The following is a 23,656-nucleotide window of genomic DNA, read 5'->3' as shown; positions in this document are numbered from 1 at the left end:
TAACGTGACGCCTCGGTGCATCGATCATACCAAGAAGAAGGTTCGCGAGATGAACGCTTACCTCGTCGAATTGGAAGCCACAGATGAGGCTGCGAATGAGCCGCCTTTGCCGGTCGATGAGGAGTCAAGCGATGACGACGAGAGCGACGATGACGAGTCCATTCTTACGGATATCGTCGATGTAAACCTTGCGTAAATCAATAATTCTTTGATCTTATATATTCTTGCCATCGAGTTTGTTAAGGTTATTTCCTCGAGAGACTTGTATAAAATTATGCAATTTTCAAAAGGACCCTCGATGGTCTCGTGGACTGTAAAGCACAGCACTACAAGATGTAAAAAACATGTGTTCTGTATTCAACTCCATTGAAGTTGCTTGCCCTTCTCACTTCCCTTTCTCATTCATTCATCATCTTTCAAGAATGGCACCAAAGAAGAGCAAGAAGAAGAGAACGAAGATGAACGTGAATGCGCCTGTTGCTTCGGGCACGTTGCGCGGTGAACAAGTGTCTAGCGCGATCGATGCCACGAAGAATACTGCTCTACTCGAAGATGTGTTGAAGGCGAATGGAGAGGAGCACCTCTACGACACGATCAAGCAACTATCTGTTCACGTGGAAGACGACCCGCCCGTGATATTTGGATGGCAAAACGTGGAGGTCTTTGTTGAAGCTATCCGGGATGCTCAAGAGCAAGCGAATGCACCAGGAGTTGCGCCACTACCACCTGATCCACTTGGTCTTCCTGCGGCGTTGACGTTGCAGAACTTCAAGGAAGCCGTGCTCGATTATGCAAGGATCCAAGAAGCTCCTCCTCGTCTCGACACCACGTGTCTTCCATGCTCGTTGATGCAGAGCCATCATGTGGTATGTATGCTGCGGAGTCTCGACTTCAACCCGTGGATCCAGCGCATCATTGCCGTTGGAGGACCAAATGCACTGCCGATCGCATACGTCTACTTGCCGCGGCCTCGCTCGATTACTCTTGACAGAGCCATGCCGCCACTTCAGAATAGCTTGTGGGGATAGTTCTATCCTTCGAAGACCGTCTTGAACGCGTGCATCAATCAAGCGATAATGACATTTCCAGCGAAAGCTGGGACATGGCACGCAGGCGTCGTGCACTGCGCCTCTGATCCTCCCTGAGCGCTTTTACAAAGCTTACGGGAAGAAAGCCATGGACCTGGCGTTTCTCTGCTTGGACGAATCTATCCAAAGTTGCTTGCCCCTCCATCTCGCTATCTTCGAAGGCGACGCCACGCGCGTTCGACAGTGGCTTGTTTGCAAACCCTTGTGGTTGACAGAGCGCGCGTTGGATTGTGCTGCATTCCACGGACACGTCCATATCGTCCAGTTGTTGCATTCGTACGGCTCCATGGCGACAACAGATGCGATGGATCTGTCGTCGTCAGCTGGCCATCTCTCCGTGGTGGAATTCCTCCATCACGCTCGTGGAGAAGGCTGCACTTCCCGTGCTCTCGACGACGCTGCTTCAGCGGGACATCTCGATCTCGTCCGATTTCTGCATGCACACACTTCCGGCGGGGCCACGGTGCGAGCTTTGAACGGAGCCGCAGCTCGCGGGTTCGTCGAAGTGGTGGCCTTCCTCCACTACCACCGCGCGGAAGGATGTACGACGAACGCCATGGACGCTGCCGCGACGAACGGACACCTTGCCGTAGTCCAATTCCTTCATTTCAATCGCCACGAAGGATGCACAGACGCGGCCATGGACGGTGCGGCGACAAATGGTCACTTGAACGTGGTTGAGTTCCTGCACGTCCACCGAAGAGAAGGCTGCACGTCGTTGGCATTTGACGGAGCCGCCGGACGTGGCCATCTCAACGTTGTTCAATGGCTCCATGCGCATCGCTCGGAAGGCTGCACAACTGACGCGATGGACGATGCCGCAACGAACGGTCATCTCGACGTCGTTGAATGGCTGCACGCCACGAGATGCGAAGGTGGCACCGACGCCGGACTGCGTGAGGCCAAAGAACGCGGCCATGATGCGGTTGTAGCCTTCCTTCAGACAAATTGCATGCCAACGACGAGTGTGCCACGACATGCCATGGACTTTTTCCCGATGGCAGTTTGGCCTTTTGACCACGATGACCACAGCGACACCAGCGACAACGAGTGGACGATCGAAGGGCGTGGCGGCTGAGGCCACGAGCTCCTAGCTGCAGCATATCACGTGTGATCAAGCTCAGGGCAGCTATGCCCGTTCGTCAGTTCAGAAGTGAGCTCGACTGCTCTCTGGCACACTTGCGGCCTGTTTTCATGGTTGGGAGGCATAAAGAGGAAGCCACGGATGCTCGTTTTGCCCGCACGTGCACACTCAACACGCCCGTGCATCGTTGGGTCAAATTACCACGTAAGGTTGATGTAACTAGCCGACCCATCGCTTCCGAGCGCTGGACAAATATACGGTGTCAGCGCTTCTCCAAACACCGCGTCCAACACATGCATGGTGTCGAGGCATTCCCGCGAGAGCATCACGTGGGGCTTGACGTGCTGGGACAAGTATTGCCCTGCTGCTTGCTACGTGTGGCATGGTCATCAACAAGCGAAGGATCATCACGATCGTTCGTTGTGTGCGTCCTCTTGGACGATTCACAGCACGAGCGACGAGGCGCCATACCTCCAACATCCCCACGCAATGCAATGCTTCCAGGCGTTGGACGAGGTTCGGATTCTTTGGCGACAGGACCGGGTCAAGTCGACGCAGGTACGTGGCAATGTGGGGAAATAACAGCGACTCCATGACCAACGGCCCCAAATACAGGCAACCTACCGCCCGCCCATCCAAGTCAAGAAGCGTGATGAATGCATGAAGGAGCGTTTGTACTGGCATACCGACGATCGCGCCGTATTGCGACGTGAGCGGCCGCGTCGGGTCCAAGAACGCTTCGTGGTATATCTTGGATACGCGGAGTTGAAGAGATTCGTAGGATTCGCCAAATCTACATCGAGTTATAGCGGCACAAATCACGCAACGGAAGTGTGCTAAAGGCCCAGGAACATGTACGAGTAGTCTGCTTTGATCAGGATGGACTTGCGTCCACATGCAATGGACAGAGAATGGAGAGGGTGGACGTACCGGTGGCATATTTGTGCCATGAGCTGGGCGGCCGATTTGCGAACGGCCCAGTGGTCGTCGGCGGGGTTCTCGCATAGCTGCCGGTTCAACACACACGTCAAGATGGACGGAATGAGCTGCTCGAGCTAGAGAGACCGATTCGTGAGGACGGATGCATGGACTCAAAGGCCGACGCCAGCGATAGACACGTACGTAGAGTTCAATGCGAAGGGACGTGTTGGAGAGTAAGCACCGTGCCATCCGCAGAATGGCCGTGAGTAGCGTCAGATCGCGCTGACTTGTCTTGACTTGGTCGTAGATGAATTTGGAAAAGTACGGGAGCAACTGATGAAGGCCGGGGTCCTTGGTGAGACTGATGAAAGCGGCCTGTTGGCGATGAAACTCGTCCGACTTGATCGCATCCGTCACTTTTTCAAAGTAGAGTTGCATCTCGTCCGTCAATACATGCTTGACGAGGGGCTTTCGCTCGACGCCGCTTGAAGGGTTCGGGGCGTTCAACGTAACCGACGTTGTCGAAGTGTGATCGATCGTTGGCTCGTCGACATCGTTCTCGGTGATCTTGGGCTGCACGCCTTCGACAGCAAGCCAGTGCATATGCACGACGGGCTCGAGCGGGATCACAGGAAGTGGGGCATTCATGATGTCTGTGACTGGCACTTCCGGTTCGTCCGTGATGTATAACCCAGGACTGATCTTGCGGAACGTTGTGCCACTCCCAGTACCGGCACCATACCCGTACAGCATCTACGTGAGCATGAGCCATCCATGCTTGGCGATAGATGACGTGCAAGGACGATACATACCTCCATATTACGCGAGCTCAGCGCGTGATTGATGTCTTGCGAAGTCAACCGATCTCTGCGCGCGTGCGATTTGAATTTCATGGCGTCCTGAATGATTTCACGGAGCCGGAATTCGATCTCTGGCGCGAGCTCTGCAGCACATCCTGGTTTTAGCTGCTCCAGGCCCAAACTCTGTGCAATGACCTCGAAGCTTTCTTCGCGCAGAACGCTCATGTTGCGTCGGTGTGGGGCCAATTTGAAATTGCTCTTCCTCCCCATGAAAATGGCTGCATTTGGTTCGCCAAAATCACGATATTTTTTATCCAATCAATGCACTCCATGCCCCAATAAATAACTGTTGATTGGTGAAAATTCTATATTTTTGACCAATTCAGTCACAGAGTTGAATTTTGACCGCAGAAACAAACATGGCGGCGGCCAGCAACAAGTCCTTCGAGGTGAATCTCCAAGGCGAGGTGTCCAAGAACGAGTACTCTGCCTTTGAGGAGCGCATCCGAGGCCTATGTGGCAATGACATGGAGAAGGTATGTCGATGCAATTCCTCACTAGCAGACGAGTGCTCTCTATCACAGATGAATGATGTAGGAGAAATTCGAATACAACGAGTATGTGTACAACATTGAGGCACAGACCCCCCAAGGTACAAGTTGGCCACGACGTCGATTCGACACGACGATGTGTCTGCTGTACGCATGTAGGTGTCCCCAACTACGAAGTGCGCGCTCGGAACGTCATCTACGGATCGTGTACGTTTTCTGGTGCGGCCGTTGAAATGCCATCGTCTGGAGGCGGACAGAAATGGTAGGTCTCTCAGGGATGCGCCAAGGTCGAGTTACACTTAGCGTCCTCGCGTAGGGAGCTTCGATACGTTGGAAAGTGGGAGCGCAAGAAGCCGTCCGAACTGTCTGCGCAGCAAACCCGTGGGCATTTCGCCGTGCCATATCGGAGTCAGACCGCCATGTCTGCAAGCGACAACGTTGGCGAGTTCTTAACAACGCTGGGCTTTCGGTATGACGGATATCCACCATCACCACCTCGCTCGCTCATGAACAAAATGGTGGATTCGATTGCCACAGGCAAACTTTTCAGTACAAGCGATCGGGAACGCGGTGGACGTTCCCCAACGGCATCACAGTGGAAGCGACGCGCATGAAGGAGGTAGGTGATAGATGCGACGACTTGGCCGCGGCTCATCCATCCAGCTGTCAAAACTCGAGAGCAAGGACGACCTTCCGCTGGACAGCATCCCGTTTGAAGCGTATTTGGTCGAGGTGTACACAGTCACGACGGACGACAAGATCGACGACGTGTCACACAAGATCTGTCGATTTGCGATCGACTTGGAGCCGTACGAACGCTGAGGCGGCGTCGGGGTTGGGAACTCTAATGCGTCAACTAGGTACTTTGTGGCGCGCCCATCCGACAGCAAAGAATTTCAACTGCACAAGGAAACGTTCTTGGCCGAGAGTAAGAAGAAGAAACAAAAGGTCAGATAGAGGAGAAGCACTGCCGTCGACAATCCTCAGTCTCACCGATTCATGGCGCTGGCCAACGATAACGATGCGCTTCAATGCAGTATCGTGGATGCTCCAGAAATGCAGGCGCGATCTCGGCAGAGGCGCATGATGACGGTGAGATAGCGCCGTGGTCTGCCAGAGCAGGGACATTTCGTTGTCAGTGAGGTGGATACGGAGCATCCTGTGTGCATTGCAGGCGATCGTGGATGCCCGTTCATCACAAGCGTCGCGGTTTGGGCCGTTGGGACGTACATGGCCCAGACCGGTGTAGCTCTCAGCACCGATAGCAACGCATTCAAGTCGACCTTTCATGCTTTCATTATCCCACAAAGTGTGCACCAACGAGTCCATGTTTGCCAGCCGGCCTCGACTCGCTTGAACGTTTTCACGGGATGTACGTTGGCCCACATTGCCGTGCCGTTCGGGACCGCGGCGAGATTCTACTTCCCCCTCGCATCTTCATGCCGTGCATGGCTGGTCACAGCAATCGATGCCGTCATCTCCTTCGTGAATTTGGTCGGGTGCATGTGCACAGCACCCGTGCCGAATTCCGGATCGTCGATTCCAACACAATGTGGGCATGTGCTTCCCCAACACCGCACTGCCACAGCATGACGTCCTCGTCGGTCGAGAGAGTCCACGATGCTCAACGTGAACGGGAATGAACGCGCGGATTCTCGCCGACCAAAGGAACGAACCGTTAGAAGACCAAGCAAGCCACTACGCCTACGAAACGAATGCCGTATCGACGGAACGACCTCATGCGCATCACGTGTTACGTTGGAAGCGAAGACACACCGGATGGACTCAAGGTCTTGTCGTTGTGTGAGGGCACCAGACTCGCAGAAAGCAAACAACGGGGGTGCTCCAAGGGCGACGCACCCACCGCCGGCAACCTTCCATGCAGTTTTCGGCGGTGGCGAGTTGATTGTTGTGCGAGGGGCATTTGATGTGTGTGAAACTCCAGCCCCTCCAACGTTATGTGCAATTGAATGAATGAGAAGTGCAAGTTGCCGGAAACGTGGCAAATATTGGTTAAAAATACATGAAAATGGCGTAAGGATTGCGATATTCGATCTGAATGTTCATTCAGATCGAATGAATATTGGCATTTTTGTAATTTTTCCCCAGAGTGGAACGTGTATCCGGATGGCGTCCCCACATCCATTGGAGGCATGCCAATGAGAATGTGGCAAAATTGGACTCGCTTCCAATCGCCAATTCCGCATCACCAGGGTCCATGAGTGCCATCGTCCGTGAAGCCGAAGCGCGCACGCAAAGATACTTGACTCAAATCGCTGCGACTCCTGCCTTGAGCGCTACTGGGCTCAACCTCCCTGGCCTTGTCACCAAGCATGTCGGCAAGGTGCGCGACGTGTACGTGCTGCCCGAACGTAACCAAGTTGTGTTGGTATCGACGGACCGCCAGAGCGCGTTTGATCGCCAGCTCACGTCCGTGCCTGCCAAAGGCCAAGTTCTTACACTCACGAGCTCGTGGTGGTTCGATGCGACGCGCCACATCGTGCCCAACCACATGATCGCCAACCCGCACCCTGCCGCCGTCATTTGCAAGCAAGCCACGGTGTTCCCCGTGGAATTTGTTGTGCGCGGGTACATCACCGGGTCGACATCGACGTCGATGTGGACCAACTATGCCAAAGGAAGCCGTGACTTTTGCGGCCACAAGCTCCAAGACGGCTATAAGCAGCACCAGAAGCTGCCTGAGAACCTCGTCACACCCACGGTAAGCCCTTCTTCCATTGCCAATGCACTCATGCAACGCGCCATAGACCAAGGACGACGTGCACGACGAGCTCATTTCTGGCGCCGAAGTCGTGTCCAGTGGCCGCATGACGCAAGCGCAATGGGATTATTGCCACAACAAGGCGCTTGAACTGTTTGCATTTGGCCAAAAAGTCGCCGCGACTCGCGGTTTGATTTTGGTCGATACCAAGTACGAATTTGGTGTGGACAACGTGACGGGAGAAATCCTGTTGATCGATGAAATCCACACGCCCGACTCGAGCCGATACTGGCTTGCAGCTTCGTACGACGAGCGCATGGCGGCCGGCCTCAGCCCCGAAAACATCGACAAGGAATTCCTCCGCCTCTGGTTTCGCGACCACTGCGACCCGTACAACGACGCAGTCCTCCCCGAAGCTCCCAAGGACTTGGTCCACGAACTCTCGCGCCGGTACATTTTGCTGTACGAACTCATCACGGGCAACGAGTTTGTGTTTCAATCCCCGTCGCTGCAAGACACTGTCGGCCCCTTCTTTGCGTAAACTGAACTAGAATCTTGACTTGAACGCTCCATAGCGATGCATGCACCGTACGGCTTTTTTCCACCGCGCGGTGCATGTGTGATCGGCGAGCCGCGCCTCGTCACCAGCACCCTTGCACAAACTGACAGGATTCAGTTCGACACCCCAGACTCCTTGTGCATGCTGCAGCAAGGTTCATACCGATCTGTTTTGCAGCCAAAGCCATGCCAGTTCGCCACGCCGTAGCACCACCAGACGACGTAGCTGCACCAAGGACGCTCTTTGTTCTTCTTGGGACAGGTGGATGATGCATATGCATAGCGGTCTGGTCGCGAAAGAACGGCTGACTGGTCTGAAAACTGGTGTGGGAGGATAACGTGCTTGATGGGACGACTCGGTGCTTCAAACGCATGCCACCACCAAAGTCCCTACCCACACTCAAGTTGTTTGGCGGTGTCGATTTCGCGGCGGCATGCCAACGGCCGTGCGAATAGAGGCCGAGGGAGGTCGGCGCCATGGCGACACCGCCAGTAGCGGGTGGATACGTTGCGTCCATCCATCATCGCCGTCGCATTTGTCAGCTTCTCCAAGTTCTCGAAGCTGAACGTGTATGGCCGATGCATGGCGCAGAGGTCTTGTCAAATTTATGAGGGGTACACTACTGCAAGCCGTCGTCGTCGTGGATGCAACAATCATCTTACGCGACAAGATATCGCATGGTCTATTCGATCGCGGCACGTGAGGACTCGGACAGCAGTCGCACAATCAGGTCCAATTGCAGCTGCATCTTGGCTTGCTGGGCGTTCATTTCGGCTTTCATCGACGCCAGTTCGTCTCGCATCGCCATGAGCTTGGCGTCCACGGATCCGCCGTCAACCTTGTCGGCAACCGATTTCAGCACCAACGAGTGACTTCGAACGCTGTGGATGATGGTGTCGAGTCGAGCTTCCGTCGACCGTTGGACGTCGCTCAGCGTCGGCTCCTCCATCGCTTCCCGCGTAAACTTGTCCTTGACGGCCACGAACGATGTCTGAATCGTGCGCACGCATCGGGCAACTGCGTCGGTCAGTTTGATGCCGTGTACGATTTGGTAAAACATGACGGACGACACGTTCTGGACGACTTTGGCGTGTTGGTTCACAAGGTCGGCCATCTCGTGCTGCACCCGTTTGTCTAGTTCGTGGATGCGCTTCGCTTTGTCCATAGACTCGGGCGCGCGCTTCTTGGTTGCGTCGGCAAAGATGTCTGCGATTTTGCGCTTTGTCCGGGTCAAGTACTCGAGTTCCTCGGTGAACATGGCGGTTTTGGTAAAGTGGTTCGTGTGCTTGATCGACGTCCGGACCTTTTCCAGTTCGCCGATCGTTGTCGTGTGCAGCTCGTCCAGCGCCGTATCCCAGTCCTTAATCGTTTCCTCCAGTCCTTTAATCACCTGCGCGTCCTCTTCGCCGATCGAGAGCGCGGCTTTCGGCACGGTCTCGTCGAATGCTGGGTTCAGCACCCCAATGACTACATAAAACAGCACCGGACGATGCGTGTGAGTGCTTGGAACGATCGGTGTCGCCATGCAGGAAACTCGTGGGGGCAAGCAGGGCCACACAACAATACCAGCAATACCCAAAAATCCGCCAAGGTAGACGTCGCCAGCAATTGAACACGCAATACCGCTTGGCTCATATACATTTGAAATGTATCACAGAGATGTGTTCCAGCCAGCACACTGGACAACAATCTCCCTTCAAGCACTTTCCAGCACGAAGCAAGGAAGCCAAGACGACCACTCAAGAACAGACCAAGTTGAATGCGTTGACAAGGCGTACCTTCAGCGCGCTGGCGGAACGAAGACACTCCTCGCCTGGACAACTTGGCCACAAGGGGCGCCGATTCGTCCAACGAGCTGTGGGTCGTGCTTTGGCGCCACACCGTAATATGGCGGCGGCCCATGGTTTGTGGGGGGCCAGATGTATCGAGGAAAATGACGCGGTCCCGTTGATGGCTCGTGAACGTCACTTCCATGCGCAGGATGCACTCGGCATAGCTCCACAGCGCCTCCGTCTTGGACAGGTCGAGACCTCTGTCCACCGTTCGATTCATGGTAGCCAAGAGGACGTTGACAAGGAGGACAGAGACCGTCGTGGCGTGGAAGAGCAGCAGCGCCATCGAGAACGCATTCACGACAGGGTCGGCCATCGCCGGCACCAACGGATCATGCGTCCACATATTCGTGTTGAACTGGCCAAACAGCACAAAGAACGTCGTGGTGAACGCCTGCCACAGCGTTTCGTATCCCGAGTCGTCATACCCGTGGAAGAGTTGGTAGAACGCGCACGTGATGGCGCATTGGACGACCATAAAGATCGACAGGAAATTCCACACGTCTTGCAAGATGCCCGACATCATGGGCAAGAGGTACCCGCCCGTCCGAAACACGGCAAAGTACTGGAGCGAGAGGATCCACAGGACAAGCGTGAGGGTGCATCCAATGCAGAGCATCGCGTGCTCGGGAATGAACATGGACGCCCCGAGCTCATACGGCACGTACACACCAAGGACGACGGCGTAGGCAACGATCTGCCAGCGATTCACGGCCGATTCAAAATACTTCCAGCTCGTCTTGGCCGTCATTGCAGAAGAATACGACTCGATAGACGCCACGGACGTCGGCAAGTCGTCATAGTCCGACGTCGATTTCGTCCCACCAAACCAACGGTAGACCCACGTGAGGCCGCTTTCCCCGCGAAACTCTTTCCACTCGAGGACGAGAAAGTACCCTGTCGTGATCCACAGCACGATGTTGATCGCGATCTTGGCCCCCAGCGTGAACGCGTCGCCTGCGACACTCGCGACGCGGGGAAGGACCCATAACACCATGGGTGCCGTCAACGCGGGGGTGCCGACGACAACGACGCCTGCCATGATCCACTTGGCACGCAGCTTCAGCAACGCGAGGTTGGGAATGTTCAACCGGGGGTCAAACTGGACTTGGCCATCATACAGACATCGCGCGAATCGCCACAGGGGTTTCGGGTGCAGCATCTGAGCGACGGAAAACCCAAGGCAGGCAAACACAATCACGGTGAGCCACACCGCGACTTCCATCGGCACCAACTCGTTTGTTGGACTCGATCCGTGCAGCGTGACCGAAATCGTCATCGACGCAATCAAAACAATGTAGATGAGCAGCTGCTCGATAAACATGCGCTGGGCGAAAAACTAGACAACGACGAGTAAGTCGTCGATCACCCGCCAAGTCGCCAAGTGTCCATGCACCGACAGCAAACATCAGCAAGGCATCCACACATGACAAACCGAAAATGAAAGCGTTGGAATGGCTTTGTACCTCCCACTTGAGATGGAGCACGCGCTGCATGACAACATGCTCAAGGAGCTTCTTGGCTCGAAACATGTAGTCTGAGTTGGGTGAGTCGAGACGAAGGATCGAGTACAGCGCGCTCGTGTGGACGTTGTTGACACCGTACACGATTTCGAGCTTGGAAAAGCCGAGCTCGTGGCGGTCGGGGTGAAGGCAGTCGTTGAGGAAGAGCCGACCGAGGCTTGGGTCTGTGTTGATCGCGCGTCGGAACAGCGACTCGTCAAACGGGGCGTCATCCGCCATTGCTTGCAGCTTCGACCGAAGTTTCTCGACGTACACGGATGAACTTGCTCGGTAGACCGCTTCCTTTTCGAGCAACTCGAGGCACTTGACTAGGGACGAGTCGACCGTGTTGGTGGCATCCAGCTTGTCTTGAATGAGGTCGCGGATCGAGTACTCGAGTTTGTCCGCCTCGTTCATGTACATGATGTCCATGTCGGCCAAGTGTGAGAGAAGCACATCCACGACAGCACAGTGGCCGTTGAGTCCGGCAAACACCAGCGCGGTCTTTCCCTTGATGCCCTAGACATGCACATGGCTCGTACGTGGTGCCGTTGGACTTGTGGATCATGGAACGTACATCGCCCAGCAGAGTTGGAAGGTCAGGTTCCACTTCGGGCTGTTGAAAATCAATCTCGGCGCCGCGCTGCAGCAGAACCCGCACAATGTCGACCCATCCCGCTTCAGCCGCCATCATCAGCACGGTTTTGCCGTTCTACGCAACATGGCGAACCGCAAGAGCCATCACATAACCGAACGACTGTACGTCGACGCCGCCAGAAGCGCATCCCATCGGCTTTGTCGTTGTCTGGAGAGTGGATAGGACGTACTTGATCCGTGAGGTCCAATGACACGGTCACAGTCTGCAGCGCATCGTGGAACTTGTCGAGTTTTCGGTATTCGAGCCAGCAGTGCAGCGGAAACTCGGCGCGCTTGCGAACTTCATTTTCAACGAGGGTTCGAATAGCGTCGTTGCCTTTGGTCGGACTTCGATCGCCATCCTTGGACAGCTTGCGCGCCCGAGTTGCCCCTGGTTGCTGTTTCGGTCCCTGCCAAGCGAACGAAATTTACATCACGAAGGGAAAGACACGCCTCTCCGTGTTCGACATGAGGGCACGTAGGACGGGATATGCTACCCACGTGTTCAATTTCAGCCCCAGCGGCCAGCAACAGCTTGACGCACTCTTCACGATTGCGACTCATGGCCACATCCAGCGCCGAGTTGCGGTTCTGTATCGGATGTCACAGACCCCATGTATTTGCACAGGAGCAAGCGCGACGTACGTTGTTGAGCGCATCCACGTCAATGCCTTTGTGCTGAAGAATGAGCTCCACGAGGTCGTGTTTCCCAGCATTACAACACCGCTCAAGCAATGCCGTGCCCTAAACAAGAACGACCCATTGCATATCGAGCAACTCGAGAGGGAAACTCCACCCGAAACGTCTTGTTGATGTCGCCCAAGTACCCCGCGCGCAGCTGGCTTTCGATTTCGTCCCATTTTCTGTCGTGTGCCCACTCGGACAGGTTCATGATCGAGCCTTTGCATTCGCCCTTGCACGCCACGGTCATCATTTGGTGCTATCACACACAAATCATGACTGAGGGTTCGTTGGTCCGCCATGGAGCTCACGCAGCAGCGCGCGCAGGACATGGACTTTGGTACCTTCATGGAGCCGCCGCGGCGGAGGATGCGCCCGATCGAGTCGACGATCGCGTCGTTTTCGTCAGGAACATCGTTCGCGTGGGTGGCACAGTGCAATTTGCACGAAATAAAGTCCGCCGCGGTCCATCCGTCCTACATTATCGTGTGCTGAATATCATAGAAAGAGGTTGAAGTCCATGGCGTACGTTGTTTTCTTGGTTCACTTTCAGCTTGGGATGCTCCATCATGTCCCGAATGAGCGTAAAATCGCCGTTGCGGCACACCATGAGAAATCCCGACATCCCGACCTAGCACAATGTTGATGGGTCGGCGTTGCTGGCAAGTATTTCTCCAAGGCATGATGGCATCGTACTTGGTTGGTGGCATTCACGTTCACGCCAGGATGGTTCATGAGCAACTGCATTAGTCGTGCGTTGCTATCTTCGCAGGCGTACATGAAGCCCGTCATTCCTTCCTGAGCAACCACGCAAAGTTTTCCAACCGTCACTCATGAGGATGCAGCACAAAGCACTACCTTGTCGGCATGGTTCAAGTCCACTGTGGGATGACTAAGAAATGGAGCGACGACGGCGAGCTCGCCTGCTTTACATGCATGGCTGAACGCTGTGCAATCGGCCTGTTCAAAGACGTAAGTCTGCTACGATCTGTGTCGATGCAATCATGTACCAAATCCACCGCATGCACATCGACGCGGGGGTCTTGCAGCAACATGGCGACAATCTTTGGCAACCCTTCATCTCGGCTCCCGCAGGCATACATCAGAGCTGTCATGGAGTCCTACAGCCACCCGTTTGTCAGTATGTTCGCTGAGATGCACCGCCGCGTACGTTGTCGGCCAAGTTGACTTGGACAAAGGGAGTGTTGAGCAGCAGGGCCACAATGTCTCCGTCTCCACGAATGCATGCGTAAATAAATCCTGAAAATCCATTCTATGTGGCACTGTCGTCACGAGATCGAAGTCCATCATCCCATTCGTCAACGCAACATCGCACCTGGTTCGTTTTGTTTACAAACGATTCTGCTTGTCGATGTTCCAGCAAGAGCGATATTAAGCGGAGAGTGCCGGCGCAGCACGCCATGATGAACACCGTGTCTCCCTACGAAAAGCCCGTGAGCGACATGCACTAGGTTGTCGTCGAACGTGCCCACCTCTTCATCCTCCATGAGCAGGTCGCCATTGTATCCGTCCAAGCATTGTTCAAGCGTCGTCCATTGCTCTTGCGACGCCAGGTGCAAGAATTCCGTCATCGTGCGTGTGCCGTCCACGGTCTGTCGGTCGCTGTCGTTCCCTGTGTTGCTCGCGTCCGAAAATTGTCGATGACAACAACGTGGGTTCAACTCTCGGCATTTTTCTCGAGAATTTTTTTTATCACTTATTTGCCAATGGAAGGTGAAAAAAGATGGTATTTAAAGCACGAAAAATTCACATCACGTCCCACGCACGTTGGTTTATTCGTCCATTTTTTCAACACGTCCACAAAGGTCGATCCACGGCAGCGTCCACGCACGCCCTTGCCGAGCTCATGAACGTTCTCCAGAGGACAAAATCGTTGGCGGGAAGATTCGCTTGCAGCATCCGACCGCCTTTGTTGAGGAGGGGGGGGATATGTTCTGAAGAGAGGATGGCATGGAAAGTGTGAGAAGAACCCGTCGGGGCGGGGGGTTATTGCGTGGAGGAATTTTGGGACGTTGCCCTTCGGAAACGATTTCATGCAGCAAGGCACGACGCTGTCGAAATGAAATATAACCCTGCACGCATGGAAAAACAGCTAAAACTCAAAAAGATTGCAATATATGCACTCCGACCGATGAGTTCGACAAAGTACGCATTTCATGCTACAGTACACCGTAGTACATGCATGAATCAAACGTGTAGATGTTATAAAGTGCGGTAGTCACCGTGAGGACCGTACTTAGTGAGGTATGCAGCCCAAGCCATTTTAACAGACACAAAGGCGGAGCGTCAGGTGCGGCGTGGGTGAACACGATGGACCTTCTTCGACTTGTGTCGGAGGAAGCATGGGAAGCTGTGATCGAGAAGTTGGCCGAAGATCCACCAGAGGACCTGACTTTAATGGACGAAGAGGTAATGCACACAGTTGATGCAATGGATGACGAGGTATTTAACATGGACGTATCGTGCATGTGGTGTCGAATAGGGGGACACGGTATTCACCATGGCTTGCTACGCAGGGAATTTGTCGGTGGTGTTGATGCTGTTGGAGAACGCGAACGTGGAATCGTTTATCAACATTGCGAACCATGTATGCTCGAAACGATGACGCAGGACAGCTGTCACACCTCACACACGTTACAGAAAGGCTTCACAGGTCTCATGTGCGCGTGCGAGCAAGGTCACGATGATGTCGTCGAACGCATGCTCGAAAACTCTGCACTCGACGTCAACGTTGCCGATAACGTAAGCAGGAAGCCATCGAGCTACTGACGCCAGGGTCGTTTTGTCATAGGACGGAATGACGGCGCTCATGCACGCAACGCGAAATCGCCATGTTGCAGTCGTGTCTTTAATCTTGCAGCTTCCACATATGCACGTGAACTCGTTCGACTCGGTTCGTGAACATTTCCAATCGATGCGAGGTGTGATGCGGTTGCATGCAGTCGCAAACGTCTGCCTTCGTCCATGGATGCAAAGCAGGCGATGCCGCCCTTGTCGCGCTATTTCTCAAGCACCCCGTCATGAATTTCAACCAACCCGACGAAGTACGACCACAAAATAGTCTAATGGTCCTGGAACAAGTGGGTTCACATGGGGTGCCTAGAATGGATGGACAGGGTTCATGCATGCGTGCAACGATGGCCACAAGGACATCATGCAGATGCTTTTGCTGCACTTGGGCGTAGATATCAATCGTACGGGACTGGTATCGACGCACGTGCTCGAGGCATTACATTGACATTTCAACGTCTTGTAGCGTGGCATGTCTGGGTTCCTCCTTGTGTGCAAGAACGGCGACATGGACTTGATCTGCATGCTCTTGGACCATCCGTCCGTGGTCGTGACGCAAGAAAACGAGGTCCACGGCATTCGCAGCATTGTCGAGCCTCTGGCAAAAGCTAATGTTTGATTTTGTAGGACAACTGGACTGCAGCCGACTTTGTGTCGCGGAAATTGCACTGCGCGGCCCATGGCGATCCAAAGGAAAATGAACAAATTGTGGCGCTGATCGGCCGAATCCTCGCTCGAGGGGGTTCAGTAAAGGTAGAATGAGCACATCCAGGCACTTGTTTCCCCTGCCAGTGTACGATGGAGGTGTTGTTCACTACTATGTGGTAGCATGCCATGTCGACGCTCGAGTGCCGTGGTGAATGCAAGGGCGCCGTGATGAACTTGGCGGAATGGGCTCACGAAAAGCGGTGGAAAGACATTGCAACCCAGCTACGACAGGGATATTTTGGCGATATCAACATGCCATATCGAGTACGCGCTGTGCGCACTGCCGTTTTCATATTTTCACTCATGGAATTGCAGGGCGGTCGGCTGCTGGATCGATGCAGCAAAGCTGGCCAGCACGAACTGTTGGCGCTTGTACTGCAGCAGCCTCATGTGCACCTTGACTTTGTCAACTACGTACGTCCATGTAGTTCCATTGACAATACCGTTGGCGTCAAGAATGAAATGTTGTTACCGTTGTAGGAGCGTCATTCTGCGCTCGATGTCGCAGTTTCGCACAAGCACGTAGACTGCGTCAAGCTGCTACTGGCCGCTGGGGCCAGTACCAACCAAGTAAGGTTATGTCTGAGGCAAGCTGTCGTGCGATGACGCGGTTATATCACCGCACAGCACGAAGTTTTTCTTGATTCATGCGCCATGAGCTCGACTTCGAGAGTTATCCAAACCAAAATGTGCTTGTGGCAAACAGGACAACATGTCGACGCTGCGGCACTTGCGGCACGGACCGAAGAACGCGGCGATGGCAGCGGAGATCAAGCAAGTGGTTGAGATCGAAGAGAAGCGGCGGAAGGACTTTCCGTTGCATTGCATGCTTCAGTTCCGGCAGCACGACGCGTTCAAAGACGCTGTGCAGGCTAGCCATGTATCGCTGAACCGTCCCAACCTCGTACGGCAAGATCTCCCATGCAAAAACCTCGCCTTTGAACTTGTCACGACGGGCGTGTGATTGTAGAATGGCCAAACGGTCCTCATGTTGGCGGCCGAACAAGGCCTGATCGACACTGTCAAATTGCTCGTCCAACATGGAGCGGACCTCGACATTCGCCAAGGAGACGAAGACAGCGAGGTAATGGCACTGGAACATGATCAACCAAATACATAGGTGCTGTAGATTCTTTCGCAACGGGGCTCCATCGTATCGGTGAAATCCACGGATCATCACCCCCATCGGGTACAACACTCCTTTTCTATGCCTTGTCTTGATAACGCCTTCTGACACTGTTTCTTCGTAGGAAGGGGATGGCCGAACGGCGCTCATGTACGCCGCCAGTCGCGGCCATCAAGACGTGGTGGAACTGTTGCTGGACTTTTTGGCCGAAGTTGACCACGTTGATCGAGTATACTTCCCACCATTTCCTTACATGCATGCCATTGCGTAAACCAAAATTGCTTTAAAGGACGGCAAAACCGCGTTGATGTTGGCAGCCGAGATTGGGTCCGAAGGTGTTGTCAAGACGTTGCTTGCGCATGAGGCCGATATCGATATGCAGCAGACGACCGTCGACGACGACGTACTTCCCCATCGATGCTAAAACGAATCGGCCATTTTGACCTAACGAAACAGGGCATTCAAAACAAGACCGCGTTGGCGATCGCAGCCACCGCCGGCCACCACGAAGTTGTCGAAGTCTTGCTGGAACATTTGGCCGACACAGACATGGTGTACTACATGGATGGTGTCGAGTACACCGTGGACGAGCTCGTCAAGAGGAACCTGCACCAGAGTGCCACTTTGTCAACAGTACCATCGTCGCTGCGCAACAATTGGCGGACTTGTCTCGATTTGCTCAAGAAAGAAATGACATACCGCGCCAACTCGACCGTGTACGTGGAAAAGCTACGGTCCAAGTTTCAGGCGCTGACGGAAGACGAACCGTTCGATGAAGTTCTGTTCCGTCGAGCGATCAAGGCCGAACCGAGCCTCGGGCGTCTCTTTCTCACCGACTGCCTCCGAGTCGAACGCCACGAGCTGTCGTTTTCCAAGCTCGAATTGATTTACGGCATCGGCGACGACGTCCAAACGTCCGCGTTGCACGCGTTGCTCCATCTCGAGTCCGACAATGCCGACTACATGTTTCGAGCCAAACAGTTGCTCGAACATGTTGTGTTTCGCCGGATCTTGGCGTTGAAATGGGAGGTACACCACCGTTCTATCTTGGATTGCATCGTCAGTGTTGGCACATATTTCGTCGCATGGGAGACGTTTTCATCCGTTGACCCGACATTTTGTGCACTCATCGGTTGCATCTAGTTCTTTGCCCAGCGTCTGTTTGTGGAGCAAATCATGTCGTACGTGGTGGTCTTGATCTCAATGTCGATTTCCGTGACGCTGCACAGCCAATCCGACGTGTCGATGTTTCCAACAGAAATCGGGATTTTCACCATCACGCTAGTGTTTGCGGTCGTCGGGTTTGGCGCGGTCCAGCTCCTCCGGCCAAAGCCGCTCTGGCTTCTCGCGCGGTTCCTGCACGATGGCAAGTTGAAGTTTGAGCCAATGCTGACGATCCCCAACTTGTCAGCGCTCAAAGTTCGAGCGAAGTGGTGCATCGTGCTACTTGGGGTCGTGGGGACGTTGGTGGTGTCGATTCCACTCCTCTTGGTGGTGCTCCCCATGATCGACGACAACAGCGAAGGTGTGGTGGGGTGGGTTGTCAACGGCACGTTGTGGCTCGCAGTGTGTTACTTTGTTGAACTCGAATGGCGGGAGTTTCAAGGTGACAACGGAACGTTCTGGGCCAAAGCGTCCAAGTACTTCAAATCAAATTTCAATTGCGCCCAGGTCGTGGCGTATATGTTGGTGCTACTTGTGTACGTGCCCCACGAGCTCAAGCTCATGGCCGTCGTCGACGACAAGCTCGTGCTATGCCTCGGCTGCCTCTTGACCCTCGGGCTTTGGATTCTCTCGCTCCAGTACGTGGCAGTATTTCGCACGGGCGGGTACCTCCTTCCCATGATGTCGGGCATCCTCCAGGACGTGTGGAATTTTGCCACATTTTTCGCTGTCTTTCAGCTTGGGCTCACTTGTGTGTTTTACCAATTGTTTCACAACAACCGCGATGTGTCGGGGTACGAGTCGTTTTTCCATGCATTTTGCACGACGTTTTTCGTGCTTTTTGGGCAGTTCAAGATGGAGACGTGGGATTCGGACTCGGTGTTGATGGCGGATCCTATCATCTTTGCTTTCTCGATCGTGCTTGTCCTCTTCCATGCCTGTGTTGTGACTGTCATTTTGATGAACGTGCTGCTCGCGACGGTCAACAAGACTGTGGACCGCGGCCTAGTCACGTCCAAGGTGGAAGCGCTGTGGAGCTATGCCGAATGCATCCTGCGACTGGAAGTGACTCTCGACCCGGACCAGCAAAAAATGATGGCGTTCATCGATATCCCACCGCTGGGCGAGCTTCCCACTTCGTACGACACAAAAGAAGCGACGCCGCTCGTCCCGTCGTCCATGATGACGTCGGTGCGCTCCAATTCGTGGCAATATGGCGGGGTGCTCAACCCTGCGTTCAGCGAAAAAGTTTCCAAGGCGGCACTGGGCGCGGAAACCCTCCAGGCAACCAAGGATGTTGAAGAACACGTCAAGATCTGGGACGAGTGTGTCAACGACCTGGAAACGTCGACACTGGACGAACTCGAAACTGTGATGGGGCTCTTACAACGAACGTCGCACTTTACCACGTCGCCGTACCACCAAGAGCTGACGTGCATGTCGGACGCGATTCCCAAAGTCATGCATGTGTTTATGGATGCCAAGAAGAAACGCGCGCCGACGGCCCAAACCAAGACGAACCGCATCCAACAACTGCACAAAAAGGTCCACCGCGAACTCATGTTTTTGAAAACCCAGCTGTCGAAACTCCCCCATCGACCGACGGCCACCATGTTCTACCAAGTCGTGCATGGGGTTCGGTTCAACGAGTCCTTGGCCAACTGCATTGCGGCCATCCAACGCCACTTTGACGACGTCGTCGACAAATTGTCGATGGCCCAAGAGCAGAACGTGTCCGACTTGAGTCTTCAACTCGAGGAATCTAACCAACAAACGACGACGCAGCTCGAGAGCCATTCAAGTGCTCTGCGAGAAGTTGACGTCAAGGTTCAAGCGATCTTGCAAATCGATCAGGCCATGCGAGACCAGCAAGGCGAAACACAGGCGCAGTTGCTGTTGCTGCAGCAACACGTCGCGCAGCAGCAGCAGCTCCTTGAGTCCATGGCAGAGGCGATGGCAAGCCTTTCTTCCACGGTGCGTTCGCTGCAGCGACCTCGCTACAGTCGCAGCGCCGCATCGAGACGACGGCTTCACGTGCCCGTCACCAACGTGTGACGCGTCAGAAATGGTGCACAGGGACGTGGCCACATACGCGTGGCTAGCTACTGGATTGCAAGTGGTTTGGCTTAGCAAGGCGTACCGCCCAAGCCGTGGAGAAGGTAGAGGATGGTTTCGACAGATCGGGGCATCATCAACGCAATGACACGACCTATCTGCAGATGTGTTACTCTTATTTCGTCGAGGCCGAGACGTTGAGCTGAAATCCAGCGTCGGACGGTGTTGTCGACACGTGGATGGGATGGATCGAGCTCGACTTGAGCTTGGACAAAGACAACGTTGATTTCATCGCTGCCTGTTTGACGTTTTGCTCGAGACTCGACAAGGCGACCCACTGGTACTTGAGTCCTTTGCACTTCTGCGTGCGCTTCATAAAGATGACCATGTAGACACATGCGCGCAGCTTCTGCTTGGGTTTTAGCGACGCCATGTCCCGTTGGGACAGAATGCCAACCCCTGACAGCGTAATGACGACCCCCACAAGAAACATGATAATCTAGCAAGTCCATGCACGTGAGCGACGGAACTTGATCGACTGCACGACGGCACACCGTCATCGATTGACAGCTTCGGTTTTGCAGATGAGTGGAAAGGTTACCGTTGTGGTCGACATGGTGGCAAACTCTCCAAAGTAGACAGCTCCGCCAAGAATCGACGTCGAGATGAACACGCACTAACCGTGGAGACGTCGTGAGGAGGTTGATAGCATGCCAGTCGCCTGGCACGGCCTTCACGAGTGTACCTGAAATATTGGGACGACGAAGACCGCATCAAAATGCTCGAGCCCTTGTGCGAGCCAGTGAATCTACCATCGCGTCAAAGCGCCCGCGTTAGTACGGGGCTACCAACGAGATAGCCTTGCCAAAACGTAGGTACCTGGAGGAAGATGCAACCAAACATGCCGAGCGCGATGGCGTATGTGCCCACCGTCGTGAATTGGTTGTCTCCGGCGATGGTGCTCTTGATGAGCTCGGCCACCGACTTGGCCAAGAGGACGCTCTGGGCACCGAACACGCCAGAGAGCGCAGGGTTCGCCAGCGAGTGAAACTACAGTATCGCTCAATCACGTAAGTTCAACATGGTTCCGCGTTCTCGAGGACATCCTCACCGTGACAAACCGTCGGTACTGTTTGGAATTCTTGCCGCAGGTCGCGACAATCGACCGAATCCGACGCACGAAGATGTAAACCACGGCCATCGTCACACTCACGAGAACGACGTAGGCGATAAACGCCGGCTGACCGTACAACGCAATGAGCTGGTCGAGGGTATGGCACCCATTCGACTTGTCCGCAAACGCCGCGACGACGACAATGCCCGTGAGAATCAAAGCAGTCCCGATGCCGTCCTACGGATCACGCCGTCGTTTCGAGTACATTGCGGCATGCAGTCACATCGTACCCGTCGGGTAAACACCTCATGGAGAAACTTGTGGGCAAAGAACACGTTCGCGACAATCGTCGACCCCCCCACGGGCGTTGCCAGGGACTGCGGAATAAAGCCGAGCGCGCCAAAGTCGCCCAAACTGCCAAAGATGACGAGCCACAGCCCTGGTCGATGTGGTTACCAACACGATCGCGTTGACGGGGCATGACCCACCGAGCATCCACAAGGGCTGACGAATGTACCCGCGCTTGGTGGCCGTGGGCTTTTTGCATTCGCGCATGAACGAGTACTTTTGCAAGTTCACCCCCATGTTGGTGCACACGGACGCGCCAACGCTCATGATGACGCCGACATACCACAGGGAGTACGTTTGCGTCGAGCGCTCTTCGCAACCCATGGAGGCTGCAGCACAACCGTGCGTCCCGCGAAACCGCAAGCTGCTAGCTTTATTTAGCTCCGGCGAACAGGCTCGTGGGTTGTATCAGCATGGCTTGTTTTGCATGACCTTGGGCAGCCAAGGCGAACGTCAGGACTCAGGACTTCACCATTGCTCGAGCTCACCGTGCCGCTACTCCAGCAGACGGGTTAAATGGGCGAAATCCCCCACGACATTGCCAGCACGCACTCCAACGATTGTGCTGCGTCCCTTTCTCGGATAGTGTTGACGCAATGGGGCGAAATGTTGTGGCTTTGCATCCTTCGTCACGAACATCGGACAAATCGGTACTTGCCTCCATATATACTGCTCTCTATGTCCTACAACCCTACGAAACGGAGCCCTGGTTTGCGATGAGCTATTCGAGCAGCACGTCGAGCGATTCGAGCAACAGGTCGGCATAGCTCTTTTCTTCCTCGGCAACTTCCCGGTCGTCGCCCGTCATCGCGTTGATGGCAGCGACACGGGCCTGGACCAACGGCACGAGGTTGGCTTGTTTACATGCAGCCTTGAACGCTGGTCCGAACGCGGCAAATTCGGCAAGAGCTTGCAGGGAGCTTTCGTTGAGATCGACGTCGTCCTTGCCGACAAACGAGCTGCACGCAGAAATGTACGCGCCTTGGTCCAGCAGCTTCTGGGCGTTTCCAAGGCTCGAGTTCGCCAGGTACCGCAGAAGGAACAGCGCCTTCCGTTGCAAGCGGAGGTCGCCCGATTGCACACAAGTTTGGAGTATCCGCAGACCATCGCATTTTTGGACGAACCATTGCTCGGCCGTCTTGTCCAGGCCTCGGATCATGCAACTGATGCCCAAGATTGCCTTAACACGGACGGTGGTGTCGGGGTCGTCTTGGGCTAGCTTGCTCAATGCTTCCAACACGTGCCCGTCAAGACCAGCTTTCTGTACGGGGGGATTGTTCTGAGAGCATGTCGCAAACACTTCAGCAGCACCTGCACGAATGCTAGCTCGAGGGTTGCTAAACAAGAGCAGAACGCTTGGCAACCCGCCAATCTTAATGAAAGTTTGAGCATTGTCGATTTGGTCGATACGCGTGAGCATCTCGTCGAGCAGCGCTTCCTTGTAGTCTTCAATTTCTTCGGAAGTATACTCGTTAGCTGGCGGGTCCGCGATCAATTTCGGAAGCACGACGCGCGGGTCGTCGCCCGACCAAACTCGTATGATTTGATGCATGCGTTCGACTTCATCGATGACGCACTCCTTCATCACGCGTTCCAGCCACTCTTTGTCCTTCGGGTCCATAGCTTTGAACTCCGTCGGGCGCGTGCCGTCTTGCTGCTGCATGCTCCATCGCAGCAGCCCAAGCCATTTGTTCGGGTCTGTCATGTTCAGCTTCAGAAATGCCGCCAACTTCCGTCCAGTGTTTCGCAGTATGCAGTATTACAGGATATCAAATATCAAAAGGTTTTGCCGGATGCACCGAATTCCAGAATTTCGAGAAAGCAGGGTTTTTCCTGGCAATTCGATGATTATCCGGATTACGATGACATTTGACAAGTGTGACACCCCGATAACGTTTGTCGAGGTGGGGGGGTCGAAACATCGAGCGATGACCCCGGCGCTAACGTCTCTAGG

The 23,656-nt window shown here is 54.4% G+C and overlaps 8 protein-coding genes across 14 annotated transcripts; 4 read left to right on the top strand and 4 right to left on the bottom strand.

Annotated features, from left to right (window-relative positions):
- Positions 1 to 399: 399 nt before the first annotated feature.
- H310_08428 (hypothetical protein) lies at positions 400 to 4,132 on the bottom strand. 4 transcript variants are annotated; one of them, XM_008874150.1, is made up of 6 exons: positions 3,906 to 4,132; positions 3,295 to 3,846; positions 3,103 to 3,227; positions 2,859 to 2,965; positions 2,644 to 2,792; positions 400 to 2,543 (listed from the first exon to the last, which is right to left on the bottom strand). In XM_008874150.1, exons 1-6 carry the CDS (start codon positions 4,116 to 4,118, stop codon positions 2,370 to 2,372), a joined length of 1,320 nt encoding a protein of 439 aa, XP_008872372.1. In that variant the 5' UTR covers positions 4,119 to 4,132; the 3' UTR covers positions 400 to 2,369. The 4 variants fall into 4 exon arrangements, with proteins under 4 accessions (XP_008872372.1, XP_008872375.1, XP_008872373.1 ...); XM_008874153.1 differs by having other exon boundaries at positions 2,859 to 3,227; XM_008874151.1 differs by having other exon boundaries at positions 400 to 2,792.
- On the top strand, positions 423 to 2,270 carry H310_08429 (hypothetical protein; the record flags this gene model as incomplete). Its single annotated transcript, XM_008874154.1, has 2 exons — positions 423 to 920; positions 1,114 to 2,270. The coding sequence occupies 2 exons, from the start codon at positions 423 to 425 to the stop codon at positions 2,164 to 2,166; spliced, it is 1,551 nt and encodes a 516-aa protein (XP_008872376.1). The 3' UTR covers positions 2,167 to 2,270.
- Positions 4,133 to 4,292: 160 nt separating the features above from the next.
- On the top strand, positions 4,293 to 5,558 carry H310_08427 (hypothetical protein). 3 transcript variants are annotated; one of them, XM_008874149.1, is made up of 7 exons: positions 4,293 to 4,429; positions 4,491 to 4,545; positions 4,604 to 4,706; positions 4,761 to 4,913; positions 4,982 to 5,063; positions 5,108 to 5,253; positions 5,305 to 5,558. In XM_008874149.1, the coding sequence occupies exons 1-7, from the start codon at positions 4,313 to 4,315 to the stop codon at positions 5,399 to 5,401; spliced, it is 753 nt and encodes a 250-aa protein (XP_008872371.1). In that variant the 5' UTR covers positions 4,293 to 4,312; the 3' UTR covers positions 5,402 to 5,558. The 3 variants fall into 3 exon arrangements, with proteins under 3 accessions (XP_008872371.1, XP_008872370.1, XP_008872369.1); XM_008874148.1 differs by having other exon boundaries at positions 4,982 to 5,253; XM_008874147.1 differs by having other exon boundaries at positions 4,491 to 4,706; positions 4,982 to 5,253.
- A 1,066-nt stretch (positions 5,559 to 6,624) lies between these two features.
- H310_08426 (phosphoribosylaminoimidazolesuccinocarboxamide synthase) lies at positions 6,625 to 7,814 on the top strand. Its single transcript, XM_008874146.1, has 2 exons — positions 6,625 to 7,166; positions 7,213 to 7,814. Exons 1-2 carry the CDS (start codon positions 6,663 to 6,665, stop codon positions 7,705 to 7,707), a joined length of 999 nt encoding a protein of 332 aa, XP_008872368.1. The 5' UTR covers positions 6,625 to 6,662; the 3' UTR covers positions 7,708 to 7,814.
- H310_08425 lies at positions 7,577 to 14,029 on the bottom strand. Of its 2 annotated transcripts, XM_008874144.1 has the most exons (17): positions 13,870 to 14,029; positions 13,713 to 13,817; positions 13,548 to 13,649; positions 13,387 to 13,497; positions 13,309 to 13,336; positions 13,235 to 13,257; positions 13,073 to 13,174; positions 12,906 to 13,007; positions 12,721 to 12,852; positions 12,492 to 12,635; positions 12,341 to 12,439; positions 12,197 to 12,286; positions 11,887 to 12,105; positions 11,637 to 11,771; positions 11,024 to 11,578; positions 9,504 to 10,896; positions 8,408 to 9,192 (listed from the first exon to the last, which is right to left on the bottom strand). In XM_008874144.1, the coding sequence occupies exons 1-17, from the start codon at positions 13,966 to 13,968 to the stop codon at positions 8,408 to 8,410; spliced, it is 4,224 nt and encodes a 1,407-aa protein (XP_008872366.1). In that variant the 5' UTR covers positions 13,969 to 14,029. The 2 variants fall into 2 exon arrangements, with proteins under 2 accessions (XP_008872367.1, XP_008872366.1); XM_008874145.1 differs by having other exon boundaries at positions 7,577 to 9,192; positions 13,235 to 13,336.
- A 678-nt stretch (positions 14,030 to 14,707) lies between these two features.
- Positions 14,708 to 20,240, top strand: H310_08424 (hypothetical protein; the record flags this gene model as incomplete). The annotated part of the gene is made up of 18 exons (XM_008874143.1): positions 14,708 to 14,806; positions 14,880 to 14,984; positions 15,038 to 15,139; positions 15,189 to 15,290; positions 15,340 to 15,441; positions 15,501 to 15,602; positions 15,654 to 15,755; positions 15,815 to 15,940; positions 16,016 to 16,159; positions 16,211 to 16,309; positions 16,376 to 16,465; positions 16,602 to 16,799; positions 16,866 to 16,979; positions 17,025 to 17,084; positions 17,146 to 17,250; positions 17,311 to 17,424; positions 17,478 to 18,050; positions 18,165 to 20,240. The coding sequence occupies 18 exons, from the start codon at positions 14,708 to 14,710 to the stop codon at positions 20,238 to 20,240; spliced, it is 4,413 nt and encodes a 1,470-aa protein (XP_008872365.1).
- A 175-nt stretch (positions 20,241 to 20,415) lies between these two features.
- On the bottom strand, positions 20,416 to 22,026 carry H310_08423 (hypothetical protein; the record flags this gene model as incomplete). The annotated part of the gene is made up of 7 exons (XM_008874142.1): positions 20,416 to 20,739; positions 20,842 to 20,916; positions 20,986 to 21,048; positions 21,120 to 21,290; positions 21,352 to 21,591; positions 21,645 to 21,793; positions 21,843 to 22,026. 7 exons carry the CDS (start codon positions 22,024 to 22,026, stop codon positions 20,416 to 20,418), a joined length of 1,206 nt encoding a protein of 401 aa, XP_008872364.1.
- A 397-nt stretch (positions 22,027 to 22,423) lies between these two features.
- H310_08422 (hypothetical protein) lies at positions 22,424 to 23,407 on the bottom strand (the record flags this gene model as incomplete). The annotated part of the gene is made up of 1 exon (XM_008874141.1): positions 22,424 to 23,407. One exon carries the CDS (start codon positions 23,405 to 23,407, stop codon positions 22,424 to 22,426), a length of 984 nt encoding a protein of 327 aa, XP_008872363.1.
- Between the last annotated feature and the right edge of the window lie 249 nt (positions 23,408 to 23,656).

Source organism: Aphanomyces invadans (genome assembly GCF_000520115.1).
Source record: "Aphanomyces invadans strain NJM9701 unplaced genomic scaffold supercont1.17, whole genome shotgun sequence".
Lineage (NCBI taxonomy): Eukaryota > Oomycota > Saprolegniomycetes > Saprolegniales > Verrucalvaceae > Aphanomyces > Aphanomyces invadans.
This window is presented reverse-complemented; position numbering and strand designations above follow the sequence as displayed.

Coding starts and splice junctions, on each gene's coding strand:
- H310_08427 (XM_008874148.1), top strand. CDS start 4,313: ATGGCGGCGGCCAGCAACAAGTCCTTCGAGGTGAATCTCCAAGGCGAG. Junction 4,914..4,981: donor TTAACAACGCTGGGCTTTCG/GTATGACGGATA, acceptor CGATTGCCACAG/GCAAACTTTTCAGTACAAGC. Junction 5,254..5,304: donor TTTGCGATCGACTTGGAGCC/GTACGAACGCTG, acceptor TGCGTCAACTAG/GTACTTTGTGGCGCGCCCAT.
- H310_08425 (XM_008874145.1), bottom strand. CDS start 13,968: ATGACGGAATTCTTGCACCTGGCGTCGCAAGAGCAATGGACGACGCTT. Junction 13,498..13,547: donor AAGTCAACTTGGCCGACAAC/GTACGCGGCGGT, acceptor GGGTGGCTGTAG/GACTCCATGACAGCTCTGAT. Junction 13,008..13,072: donor ACGTGAATGCCACCAACCAA/GTACGATGCCAT, acceptor ACATTGTGCTAG/GTCGGGATGTCGGGATTTCT.
- H310_08426 (XM_008874146.1), top strand. CDS start 6,663: ATGAGTGCCATCGTCCGTGAAGCCGAAGCGCGCACGCAAAGATACTTG. Junction 7,167..7,212: donor AGAACCTCGTCACACCCACG/GTAAGCCCTTCT, acceptor AACGCGCCATAG/ACCAAGGACGACGTGCACGA.
- H310_08428 (XM_008874151.1), bottom strand. CDS start 4,118: ATGAGCGTTCTGCGCGAAGAAAGCTTCGAGGTCATTGCACAGAGTTTG. Junction 3,847..3,905: donor TGAGCTCGCGTAATATGGAG/GTATGTATCGTC, acceptor ATGCTCACGTAG/ATGCTGTACGGGTATGGTGC. Junction 2,966..3,102: donor ATGGCACAAATATGCCACCG/GTACGTCCACCC, acceptor AACTCGATGTAG/ATTTGGCGAATCCTACGAAT.